The sequence below is a fragment of the Gadus chalcogrammus genome, chromosome 3, assembly GCF_026213295.1.
Source record: "Gadus chalcogrammus isolate NIFS_2021 chromosome 3, NIFS_Gcha_1.0, whole genome shotgun sequence".
Classification (NCBI taxonomy): Eukaryota; Metazoa; Chordata; class Actinopteri; order Gadiformes; family Gadidae; genus Gadus; species Gadus chalcogrammus.
This window is the reverse complement of record NC_079414.1, coordinates 2,187,752-2,201,353: the sequence shown is the minus strand read 5'-3', so window position 1 is coordinate 2,201,353 and position 13,602 is coordinate 2,187,752. Positions and strand designations below refer to the sequence as shown.

At 43.9% G+C, this 13,602-nt stretch overlaps 1 protein-coding gene across 4 annotated transcripts in view; it reads right to left on the bottom strand.

Annotated features, from left to right (window-relative positions):
• The window catches only part of LOC130377568 (lysine-specific demethylase 2A-like), an 80,888-nt gene that overhangs the window by 41,851 nt on the left and 25,435 nt on the right, over nucleotides 1-13,602 (bottom strand). For all 4 annotated transcript variants that reach the window (XM_056584734.1, XM_056584723.1, XM_056584727.1 and 1 more), the window contains 2 exons: nucleotides 1,372-1,495; nucleotides 5-133 (listed from right to left, as the gene is read on the bottom strand). In XM_056584734.1, the coding sequence (XP_056440709.1) occupies nucleotides 5-133; nucleotides 1,372-1,495 (253 nt within the window). The remainder of the gene's footprint in view (nucleotides 1-4; nucleotides 134-1,371; nucleotides 1,496-13,602) is intronic.

The window sequence follows — 13,602 nt, the reverse complement described above, 5'->3', positions numbered from 1 at the left end:
AAACCGTGAGGCAGGCAGGGTGGACGATCTCTGCGCAGTTGGAGCATTCCATCAAGAGGAGGCTGGGATCGCCCGTGTCGTCCTGGTTTGGCTCCTGGCACACCTCGCACACCGCCGACAGGGGGAGGCCGGGCTGCACAGGGCCAGGGAGGACATGGTTAGAACACCGCTAGAATGCATCATACACGCCATTGCGCGGGCTGCACAAGGCCAGGGAGGAAACGTCAGAACGCCGTTAGTACACCGTTAGAACACATCATACACGCCATGTGGCAGGCTGCACGGGGCCAGGGAGGACACTGTTAGAACCCCGTTAGAACCCTGCTAGAACAACGTGAGAACCCCATTAGAAAGCATCATACACGCCATGATTACAGTCATACACGCTTTACTAGCAATTCACGATTACCAGCTTGATGAGCAGGTATTGGAAGGTCCACTGGAACAATTATCAGGACCCAACCCTTTGTTCATCAAATGGTTGCATAGCAAACCACGCAAAAGACAGTATAACGCAAATTCATAGTTGGTTCCGATTATATTCAACAGTCGGGGGAGTTATTCCTCAGGTACAACTGGTTTTGGTATTCCTGTCAAAATTGTATGCATGGGCGGCATTTATACGTGGTTAAGTAGTGACAGGTCATTCAGGACGTGGGGCCACACTCACAGACAGACAGTCATGATGGGGGACAGACAGACACTCAGGATGTGGGGACAGACACAGTCAGGACGTGGGGACACACAGGTAGACAGACAATCAGAGAGGACGTTGGGATACAATCACAAACAGACAGTCAGGACATGGGGACAATCACAGACAGACAGACAGGACTTGGGGACACACTCACAAACAGACACTCAGGACGTGAGGACACACTCCAAGACAGCCATGATGTAGGTACAGACGGACGTGGCGACACAGACACTCAGGACACACAGACAGGACGAGGGGACAGACAGAAAGTCAGGACGTGGGGACACACAGACAGGACGTGTGTCCCCTTGTGTACACAGATGCAGTCAGATCACACAGACAGGACGTGGGGACAGACTCCCAGCCAGACAGTCAGGACACACTCACAGACAGGACGTGGAAAGCACTGACAGCCAGGACACACAGAGAAGACGTGGGGACACACTCACAGCGAGCCAGTCAGGACTTGAGGACACACTCACAGAAACAGTCAGGACATTGGGACACACTCAGACAGACAGTCAGGACGTGGGGACAGACTCACAGAAACAGTCAGGACATGAGGACACACTCACAGACATAAAGTCAGGACGTGGGGACATACTCACAGCCAGCCAGTCAGGACTTGGGGACACACTCACAAATAGAGAGTCAAGACATGGGGACACACTCACAGCGAGACACTGGCGCAAGACGCAGGTCTGCTTCAGTTTCCCCGGCCCGCCGAACTTCTTCATGTCTCTGCAGAAGTTGCAGTCGCCACATTCGGTCCTCATGCAGGCCTCACAGCGCTTGCACCTGGCCAGGGGAGGAGACACACAGCATTGTTACAACACTCTGAAATGCCTAGACACGGTTCTGAAATGCTTCTTCAAAGCAAGCCCATTCATTACGAAACCTTCAATCTAATGCAATGACTTGTAATGCGCTAAAAATAACCTTTTACAAAGATATTATTATTATTTTGTTCTTGCATGGTTGCAGAGAGTGGAACTGATTTGAAAAATTTTAGCAATACATTACACTACTTCACACTACACAAGCCTAAGATTTTTACTCTTGTGTACTGTACAATAAGATGTAATAAAAGTGATTCTGATTCTGATTCATACTAGGGTGGTACAGTATAAACGTTATAGCAAGTACACCGGTTTTGACGTTACCGTGAGGCCGGTGTGACGGGTAGACAGTGTTGTGTGTAACGCGTTACAAATTAAGTAAGATGTTAATACAGCAACGCAACTACTTTTTCATGTAAAAAGTAAAGTTACGCTCAAGTACTGAAAATATGGCAACGAAACGTAATTCCTTTTTCAAAACGTTACTTTTCCCAGGGACAGACTTGATAGCGATACTGCCTTATCAGGTAGTATGCTATTGCGCAGGTACGCAGCAAGCGCGCCTGCGTGCTTGCTGGTAGCGTGAAGCTGTCTCTGCATCTCTTTCACAGATATCGCTGCCGCAGGCATTGCCCCTAAGCCAGTCCTTACGATCAAAAAAGCCAGCGGTGGAACGAGATAACAAACTCTGTCACTGTTAACCTGTGTAAGGAGGCTTTACAGAGATGGTGAAAACATTCAATCCCAGGTACGCGTTACCTGCCCTCACAAACTTCAGCCAAATTTAGATGAGAAAACTATACGCAAAGTCCGCGAGAAAGCGGAGAAAGAAATCCATACTACTAAACATTAGTGTTTTCAGAGATGGAAGTAACTTGAGAAAAGATTTAGCATTTTTTTTTCGTGCAGTTTTGCTGCCTGACCAGTATTTTACCCCTTCAGACGCATTTATATCAAAATTAGAAGATACAATTAAGGTCGCATTGCATGCTACTGTATGGAAGCTTTAATATAGACAAGAGTTTTCACGTGCGCGAGCGCGTGCACTCAACCTCTAGTTGTAATTAAATATAACAATAATGTGGAAACCCCAGTTGATAATGTAAAAAAATTCTGAGAGCATAATATAAGAACATTTTGCCTATAATGTTACAACGTATAACATTCGTTCACCACAAATGACTCTTAAAAGCAGTGCCAACATTTAAATATTTTTTAACCATTCAGCGAACAAAAGGCAACAGGCTGATTATCATTTAGGGGGCCACTCAATGACATGCAGAAGCGTCATCAACAAGCCCACTGAAGTGGTGTGAGAAATACCAACTTTCTACTCCTCATTCACATATAAGGTAATTCACATTTCCTACGGAGAAAATACTACCTCAGGGGTAGTATTATTCAGAAGATTTTCAGGGTACAAATGTCAAGATATGTTGTTCACACATACGGCCCATCAGGAGAAAATCAGGACTTACACGCGTGTCAGTTACCTTGAAAAAGTAATCAGATTACTGATTACTAGTTACTCCTTAAAATAGTTACTTTACTGATTACTTGATTTTAAAAGTAACTAAGTTAGATTACAAGTTACTTTATTAGTTACATTTAGCTGCGACAACACCCCCTGCCACCTCAAAATAAAAAATGACAACCGGTTTACAGGTTTAATCTCAAACGACTCCGACGTCTCTGGTTCTTCCACTTCCACATCAATCTGAAGTAGACTGAAACGCGACATGGAGGAGAAAGGGACTTCTGCCCGCGATTGTTTGCCGCCGGAGCCCCGCCGTCGAAGCACCACCGCCTCGGAAGCGGGGCTCCAGTGGGAGACAATCGTGGGCAACATTCCCTTTCTCCTTAATTTAGCTGTTCATGTACTTCAAGGAGGCAAAGCCAAAGTTCCTTTTCCCCAATTCCTTCTCAACCATGGCTGAGATAATCCCCACTACGAGTCTCGTTGTGGAAATACCAGAAACGTCAGAGAACCCGCCGATGTGTTATGCGCAATAACACCAACAGCAGAACGGTTATCCAAATAACAAAGAAGTGTACAACACTTGCGTTACAATGTGTTTACACACACCCCCACACACACACTTGCACGGTCGTAGTTCATTGTCACTATTGCAATGGCGAGGCGCACACAGATTTTGGACGTGTTCTGTAAATATTCTAGAACACTCCGGGTGCTCCGACGGGCGTCCTGGAGCTCTATATCTTACTACTATAATAGCAGGCCTGTCGCACCAGTTACTCAAAGTTACTCAAGTGCGCTTGTGCCAAGCATATATATATATATATATATATATATATATATATATATATATATATATATACACTAGAGCTGTCAAGCGATTAAAATATTTAATCGTGATTAATCGCATTAATGTCATAGTTAACTCACGATTAATCACGATTAATCGCAAATTCTTTTTCTATGCTAAATATCCCTTGATTTTTTTGTCCCATAATTCTTCTCATTTTAATTCTCTTATCAACATGGTGAAGTGCATTGGCTTGCCTTGTGCAAATGAATTTTTATTGATAACAACATTGGCATATACTGATCAAAACAGGACGATACAAAAAAAGAGCCTATAGTGCAATTAAACGACTGCTTTGAACAAATGTCATTTGAACATAGCAGTCAGGCTAAGGGGCGAAAATTGTACCGGCCTACGTCATCAGTTGCTTACATCTTGACAACCTGCCTGGCAACAAACGACGCGATCGTCTGTTGCCGGGCAGGTTGCAAAAAACATTCGGCTCATGTTTCCAAAAGACGATATAACATAATACAGATAACGGATCGCTAGATAACACTTGTTTTTACTTTATATTTGTATTGTATTTAATTGTTTAATCGAATAGCAACAGACGACGCGATCGCGTCAAATGACGTAGGACGCGAATGTTCAAGAACCTTCCTACGTCATTTGACGCGATCGCCCGTTTCCCGGCAACAGACGATTGCGTCGTCTGTTGCTATTCAATTAAACAATTAAATACAATACAAATATAAAGTAAAAACAAGTGTTATCTAGCGATCCGTTATCTGTATTATGTTATTTCGTCTTTTGGAAACATGAGCCGAATGTGTTTTGCAACCTGCCCGGCAACAGACGATCGCGTCGTTTGTTGCCAGGCAGGTTGTCAAGATGTTAACAACTGATGACGTAGGCCGGTACAATTTTCGCCCCCGGTACAATTTTAACGTGACAGCTCCGCCATTGGCACACGTGCAGGTAAGAACAAACACGCAAATGCGCACGAACATACACGGAAACGCACACACATGTGCACACACACGCACACACCGCAAGTTTAACAGCTCCGCCATCGGCACACGTGCAGGTAAGAACGCACACACCGAAACGACACTCGCCCAGGTAAGATGTTGTTTTTAAACACGTCGACAAACTCTGCCAGGTAACAGGTTCTGCCTATAGACTGCAGAAATTGCGATAAAATAAGGGAAGAGACAATTTCTCACCTCGACAAACAACAGCATTCATTTGGTCAGATGAAAAACATTAAGTTCAAACATCGCACCGACAGGCATATCTAACAAAGAAGTCACGTGATTCTTAAAAGAGACAGTGTCCCTATAACACAGACCGAAACATTTAAATAACACAGTATGGTGAATTATGTCTATAGAGTCCACCACAAGACTACACTTTGTTGCTCAAATGTAACATTACTCTTCTTCTTGAGCCTCCCGAATTGTCCTCATACTTTGTTGCTCAAACTTAATATTACACCCCTCCTTGAGCCTCCCCAAATGTCTTGCGATATTGATATCCCCCCCTCGCCCCTGTGGACTGTTTTAGTTGTTTTATATTTTGTGTGTATGCTATGTTTGACTGTAGGCTACTGCTGCCTGTCGTGGCCAGGACACTGGAAGAGATGTTTAATCACGATGATGATTATTATTTTTCAACTAACCAATAGTAGTTGCCTTGCATTTTAAAATGTCAATGCACTTTTCAGCCCTCAATAACAGTAAAAGCTATTTAATAATTGATTTGCATGCATAGTACACTACACTTTCCATTGAACAATTACCCCTGTAACCATAAATTTACAAATTTTATGATGTCATCAAATGCTCACACACTAGCTGCTTTGAGACACACGTGTAAGTCCTGTTATTCTCCTGATAGGCCTTATGTGTGAACAACATATCCTGACATTTGTACCCTGAAGGTAGTTTTTTCTCTGTGGGAAATGTAAATTACCTTATAAGTGAATGAGGAGTAGAAAGTCGGTATTTCCCACACCACTTCAGCGGGCGTGTTGATGACGGTTCTGCATGTCATTGAGTGGCCCCCTAAATGATAATCAGCCAGTTGCCTTTTGTTTGCTGAATGGTCAAAATATATGGCACTGCTTTTAAGAGTAATTTGTGGTAAACGAATGTAATACGTTGTGAAATTATAGGCAAAATGTTATTATATTATACACTCAGAAATGTGTTACATTATCGACTGGGGTTTCCACATTATTGCTATGGGTTTAATTACAACTAGAGTCGCGTGAGCGAAAACTCTAGTCTAAATAATATCCTACTATACAAAGATATCTATAAGATAATATATATTATCACGGCCAAAAGCTGCGTGTGCCTTCAGATGATATTATGAATCTCAAATGAATGCGTCGGGTTCTCCGACGTCTCTGGTTCTTCCAAATCAATCTGAAGTAGACTGAACTGCGACAGGGAGGACAAAGGGATTGTTGTGAGGGATTGTCTCACGCCGGAGCCCTGCCTCGGTGCTGCCTGCTGCCCCGCTGCCTGCTTCCCCACTGCTGGGCGATGGTGCTTTGTGGCGGTGGTGCCTTGCTGCAGCGGGTGGCGGGAGACAATCCCGGGCAACAATCCCTTTCTCCTCCATGTCGGAGTTCATGTCATTCAGGGAGTCAAAGCCAAAGTTTGTTTCCCCCAATTCCTTCTCAACCATGGCTGAGATAACCCCAACTACAGTCTCGTTGTGGAAATACCAGAGACATCAGAAAACTGACGTGTTATGCGCCATAACACCAACAGCAGAACGGTAATCCAAGTAACAAAGACTTTCTTGCGTTACAGTGTGTAATCCCACTCACACACACACACACACACACACACACACACACACACACACACACACACACACACCATTGGCGGGCCAAAATCTCTGGGCGGGCAAGGCAGAGAAAGGGGAGGTAACTTGGCCCCTTATGCCGACATATGGGGCCACATTCCAAATAAGCTCGACTGAGCTTCCATTTTTTTTCAAAGGCGGACAGAATACCTGTTGTTCGTTTTAAACCGAACGCAAGTTTTAGCCACTGGGGGTTGACAGGCAGGCTAGGGGAACTCTTGAGATTTTCATGCCTTGGGACCTTTAAAGCTATACTGTACGATGTGAGAGCGCTAGCATGATTTGAAATTAGCTTCTCTTCGGAGTTCCGTTTAACTCCTCCCCCACCCTTCAGGACTCCCTGCCCCCACCCCTCGACACAGAGCCGTGCACGAGCGCTGTTGCTGCTTACGGGTTACTTCAACGGCAACCATTGCGTCACTTTTCAGGCCATTCAACTCCCTCAGCTGTCGCCATCGCTGAAAAGCTAATCCAATATTTATTCTCGTTTTTCCTCGAGCAGTCTCCAACTTCTTTTTTGTTGCTGCCTTTTCAGTTTCTGTCTTTCTTTTTCTTGCCTTTTTAAAAGGATGAACCGGGGCAAGTAACGGTGGCAGTGGTAACTTCAGTTGTTTCTCGCTTTCTTTGCCCTCCGTGAACGCGTTCAGGCCGGCTCAGGCTCGTACACAGAGGGGAGAGAACGCGCAGGCTTGTTGGTTCTTTAGATTCGGGTACAGTGTCTCCGATTGGTAAGCATTTTAACAGGTTTATAGCAGATACAGAATTCGGTTTTTTTTCGCTTCTTTTTCATTGCCCATAAGTTATTTATTGCTGTCAGGATGTAAAAACAAATTTCAACAACATATTAAAAAGTGCATATTACTGGATCCCGTACAATATGCCTTTAACATACCGTGATATATACCGTTACCGTCTATACCTCAAATCATACCGTGACATACATTTTAGTCTACACCGTACACCCCTACAACCCGGTATCACGCGATTTCGTGCTCATGCGCACAAACGTTAATCTGTGCGCATCGTTTCCCAGATCACGATTGTCCGACTTTTTTAGTGCTGCACAGAACGAAATGTAAACCAATGCATTCTGAATTTGAGCGTTCTCCGACAATTAACGTCGTTTTTGAGGAGGTCTGCTTACATATCAGAAATGTTGACATATATATAACTAGATAATAATATATACAGATATATAATTAGAGGGTGCACTGTACTATACTGTACGAGAGGAACTTCCGTAAAGTTGGAAATAAATTGGCCCATTCTGAGTTTGCGGTTCAATAGATCATCAGTGAAACATCGTTGCGACATAATTGAAACCTCTAGTTAAATGTAGTAACCTAGAGCAGGGGTTCTCAAACTATATGGGGCCGGGGACCCCCCCATAGGGCAGAAATTATTTCAAGGACCCCCTCATGACCGCAACACAAAGGTAATCATATAGGCTCAAGTCTATTTTTTCTGTTAGATGCTTTTGAACTCTTTTAAGCTTCAATCGTTCAGTGCTAATACCACAATAGTGTTCAGACCTGCAAACTCCTAAGAGGAAAAAAGGTGACAGTGTCACGGGGGGATTTTTTTAACCCGGTTTTGGGTATTTAAACCCGCGTTCACCGCAGATTTCATGTGTTCACAATGGCATGCCCTTTTGGTGAGAGAACTGCTGATATCGGGGCGCAAATTATACGTGCAATCCACCGGGAGCAATTGATAAGACCACGGCTCGACATCTTGGCATATCAGATGACTTTTTGCTGGAGTGGAGAGATAGGCCTATAGATTCTCGCGCAAATCTTTAATATATTTAAATAGCCTAACATAGCCAACACTACCAATCGAGGACCTGGCCTCAGTTCACTCCAGACTATTTGCGTAGCCCTCCGTTTTTTGCAAATGGTAGTTTTATCTAGGCTATAATGTTGGAGATGCTGAGCACATCTCAGTCCTTTCAGATGACCCATCCAAGATTTGTATCGGCCTCCCATCATACAAAGAGCAATATTGTCTGAGTACTATGCCGAGAGTCACTTACAACACAAAGTATAAAATAGTCCTAACGGACTTGCATCCACTGGAGAATGTTTAATTGTTACACGCACTAATCCATCTTGATCTGTGAAGTTGATGAATTGTCACTTTTAGGTTTTCTACCCAGTGACCAAAAAAAGAAACATTTGAAATAATATGCGCAGTGGCAAGCACATGGTTTGCATGTGTTACTTCGAAGGCAAAAAATATATAAAATACAAGAAAACACAAAAACCTACATTCAACCAGTGGGGTATGGCCCCTGACTCTCTGAGGAGGTAGGTACCTCCTGGTACCCCCTTCATGCCAGGGCGCCCTGAATTTATGTTTATTAACAGCTCCTCCACCGGGGTCAAGACAATTTGAGGGCCAGATCCAGTCTGCCGACTGTCGGCCTTTTCACGATTGGCTTAAAAAAATGGCTTATTTAAATTTATACCAATACGATGGTGGGAAAAGCTTATGCACTGTTTACACCTACCCGATAGTGGGCCCCGATGGTGCCCGATGGCTAAATCAGCAGCTATCGTTATAACATCGGCAAATAGCGTGGTTGCATCGGGAAACACCGTTACTCTTCCCGGGAACATCGTTAGACAAGGGGAAGAAACGGGAAGAAATGCTCAATGATCTGGCAACATCGGGCAACATCGGCAAAGAACGAACATGTTTGTTAATTTTGGGTCTATCGGGGTAGAATCGGTTACCAGGTGTTGCTATGGGCTAATTGGCTATAATCGGGAATAGAACGGGAGTATAACGTAAGACATCGCAAATCGTTCGGGAATTTTCCTGGGCTATATTCGTTAATCTTCCGCGCTTTATCGTGTTTTATCGTCTTTATATCGGCAACCTCAACACACGAAAGACCCTCGAGAACCCTAGACAAATAACGATTGTGAGTGACCAGATTGTGTTAAGGAAGGCCCTCAATCTGCCACTTGGGTATAAATAGGAGGTGATGGATGGATGTCCTACTTTTATAATTACAGGGTACTTCGCCCATTCAGAACCGGCGTTCTATTATTATAAAATCGCTATTGTAATATAAATAAATATATAAATAAATATCAGTCTAAACCAGTCTCCCCTTTGCCTTCTCCCGAAATGACGCCAAACGCGTCATTTGACGTGTTTGGCGTCATTCGAAATGACGTCAAATGACGCCAAACGCACTTCGGGTGTCTTCCCTGGCATAAATCGTTATGTTATCGTTATAACATCGGGTATGTGTAAATGCTACCCCGATAAATTGACCCGATCATACATTTTTAGCCCGGTCCATCAGCCATTAGCGGAAATTAGCGAGATGGTGTAAACGGGGCATTACCAGTTGGTATCATTTTTATACTTGATCCGCTGACCGCTTGGAAGCCATCGGAGTACATATTTTTTTAGAAGAAAGGGGTTATGTGGTAGGATCTTTAAGAATGCTTAACTGGGATATTTATATATTCATGGCTCAAATATTAAGGATCATGCTTTTGACGTGTAACTAACGCATTTACGCGGTCAGCGATCCGCTGCCAGGCTTTGGTTCTCCGGGTTGCAGAGGCTTTAGCGTTCCCTTTTCTTGTGATAATGTCCTTCTCCTCGTCATAGCTCTCCAGGAGAACCTGAAGTTCCATTTCATTGAAATAAGCGGCTTGTTTCGCCATTTCGATCAGGGTTTCCATGATCCATACATGACGTCTTTTAGGTTTGGCGTGGACGCGCACAACCCTGTGTTAACCAACACCGAGTTGATTGAATTAATGCATAACCGCTGCTGTGGAACCGAAAACTCTGGGTTAGTCGGCACAGGGTAAATCAACCTAGAGTTCAGCGCTAACTCAGTGTTTGTTAAACCTCCGTTCGTGGAACACCCCTCTGGACGAGTGTTTCGCAAGCTCGCTTGCGTTGTTTGGAGCGCATGCGCGGTAGCCAGGCGACCGTCTCAGCCAATGGCGAGCTCAGTTGGCGCTGTGTGCTTTAAGAAATATTCTTAAGCAAGTGCTGAGGTTCCGATTGGCCCAGAGAAATGTCAATTATAAGAATGATCCAATAATTGTTCGCAATTCTGGACCCCCCCCCCCGGCGATTGTCGCCGAAAAGTGACAAGTTTGCAGCTTTGAGTGTTAAATAAGCATTTTATTGTATTTTGGCATAACTTCACAATATGTAAATAGATGTAACTTTTTTATAAATGTGTATAAAAATTTCACACACACACACACACACACACACACACACACACACACACACACACACACACACACACACACACACACACACACACACACACACACACACACACACACACACACACACACACACACACACACACAAAACCAGCAAAAACATGACACGGCAACATTGCCCAATGTTGTCACAATGGACATGGGACAACGGCAGAGGACATGTTTATTTCCAAATGTCTGCAAGGATTGGTTTAAAGAGATAGTAAAGTGGTGCAAAACAGTTAAATTATTCACCCACGTAAACACGTTACCTACTGTTACCAATGGTCCATCGTAACCAATCGCCTACTCGGCATGCCATGCATATATGGATGAAGCTTTGAAGGGGACGCAAAACACAGCTTTGGCAACGCTGTTGAACGCTGATTGGCTGTCATCACGCGTTTGCTGCCGAAAAGTTGAAATATTTCAACTCGAGCAGCATTTGACGCGCCGCAAAATACGTGAACGCGCCTGCAGCACGGGCACGGGCGTGCTGCGCTGCAAATCAAATCTTGCCGCGCTGCAAATCAAATTTGGCTGCCAGTTTTCTCGGCAGCAAGTGGTCCGGCAGCAAACCCGCAACGCGTCTCTACATTCACTTTGAATGGGATCGTGGTGCGCGGCATCTTTTTGCATCTTTTGGTGTGAACGCAGGGCAGACTCGAGCATGCGTTGACAGGTTGACGCGATGTTAACAGAGTTACTATTGGCCGAAAATTAAAGCAGGGGGAGGGCTGAACACAATGCGCCTGTTTAATTGGCTTTTATTTAGTTATTTAGGTGCGAGATGTATATGGAGGTAGATTTGTGTCTTTATTATGCAATCAAACAGAATAGGTTTGAGAGCAAAACTTTCCACATTGCAATCCAAAAAATTATTTGAGAGCAAAACTATCGACACTGCAATCAAAACATTTTTTAGTGCAAGTAAAAAAACAAATTATTAATGGGAACCCAAAAGTTTTGTTTGCAAATCCAAAAGTTTTGTTTGCGAATCCAAAAGTTTTGTTTGCGAATCCAAAAGCTTTGCTTGCGAATCCAAAAGCTTTGCTTGCGAATCCAAAAGCTTTGCTTGCTGTTGAGCTGAATCTCGTGGGCGGGACCAACGCCGAAAGATGTAAGACACGTCTCTATTGGCCAGTCTCGGTCGGAGTGACAGCTTGGCAACATCCACAGTTAGTAACGAGAGAAGGAGTTTTGAAGTCCATGATGAAAATCAATGCGCAGGTATGTCTTCCGTCATAGTAATGGCAAGAATGTTATGTTTGAACTGGTGCATGTAGATTGCTTTTGTTTAACGATCTGTGGATGTTGTAATGGGTTAAAAAATACACATTATTTTGTAGCAGCCTGTAGCTGCTAGCTTAGCTCAATTACCTAGTCATAGGTACGTTACGTGCCCAGGCTGACTATTAGCCGGCATGACGTTGTGCAACTAGCTACTAGTTAACAGGACTATTTGTGTTCAACGATCTCTCGTTACTAACTGTGGATGTTGCCAAATTGTCACTCCGATCGAGACTGGCCAATAGAGACGTGTCTTACATATTTCGGCGTAGGTCCCGCCCACGAGATTCAGCTCAACAGCAAGCAAAGCTTTTGGATTCGCAAGCAAAACGTTTGGATTCGCAAGCAAAACTTTTGGATTCGCAAACAAAACGTATGGATTTGCAAACAAAACTTTTGGATTTGCAAACAAATCTTTTGGATGCCCATTAATATTTTTTTTATCACATTTATTTCACTTGCAATAAAACCTTTGGATTGCAGTGTCGATAGTTTTGCTCTCAAATCTATTTTTTGATTGCAGTGTGGAAAGTTTTGCTCTCAAACCTATTCGGTTTGATTGCATAATAAAGACACAAATCTACCTCCATAGATGTGAAGGTAAAGCATGAGGGAGTTTGACGTAATGTAAAAGCCGAGTGTTCATTGGTTTAACGTTACGCCGACAGGAGTAATGACGACCGGCCCAACATTTTTTCCATAAATACCGGTACGTTTATGTTGTAACAACAAGCTCTTCACGGACCCCCTGGCAACGCGCCACAGACCCCCGGGGGTCTGGGGACCCCACTTTGAGAACCGAGGACCTAGAGAACCAGCTACAACATTTTTTTCATCAAAACAAGCCATCTTTACCGAACGGTGAATTGCATCGACTTCTATGAGCTGTCGGCTTTCAGCCACGAGCTTAGGGATCGTCTGCAAAGTGCAAACCTGAAAACGACCACAATGGTAAAATTTCAATAGCGTCGCCATTATTGACTCTAGAGCCCCAAAACTCGTTCCATAGAGCATGGCCTCTTTATGGTCCTACTACAACCTTTAGTTTTGAAAAATATATCTCTTCTTATTTTTGAGGATTTTTTATTTAGGAACAATTTCAATAGCATTGCCATTATTGACTAGCCTGGCTCCGCCCGCCTAAGTACTTCCGCTCAATATTAAAGTCCCTTCAGTACTACGTCTGGGTCTGTAGTATGTTGTATGTGGGTTTTCTCCGTCCAAATTGTGTGCGTCCAATCAGCGAACAGAGGGAGAGGCTGAGAACAATGACGTTAAAGTCAGCTCTCGTTGACTGACATCTTCAAGCACGGTGTTTGGTTTGTTTACAGCCTGCGTGCAACGTGATTCCCGGCCAATTGTTAGCGATTGGTTAT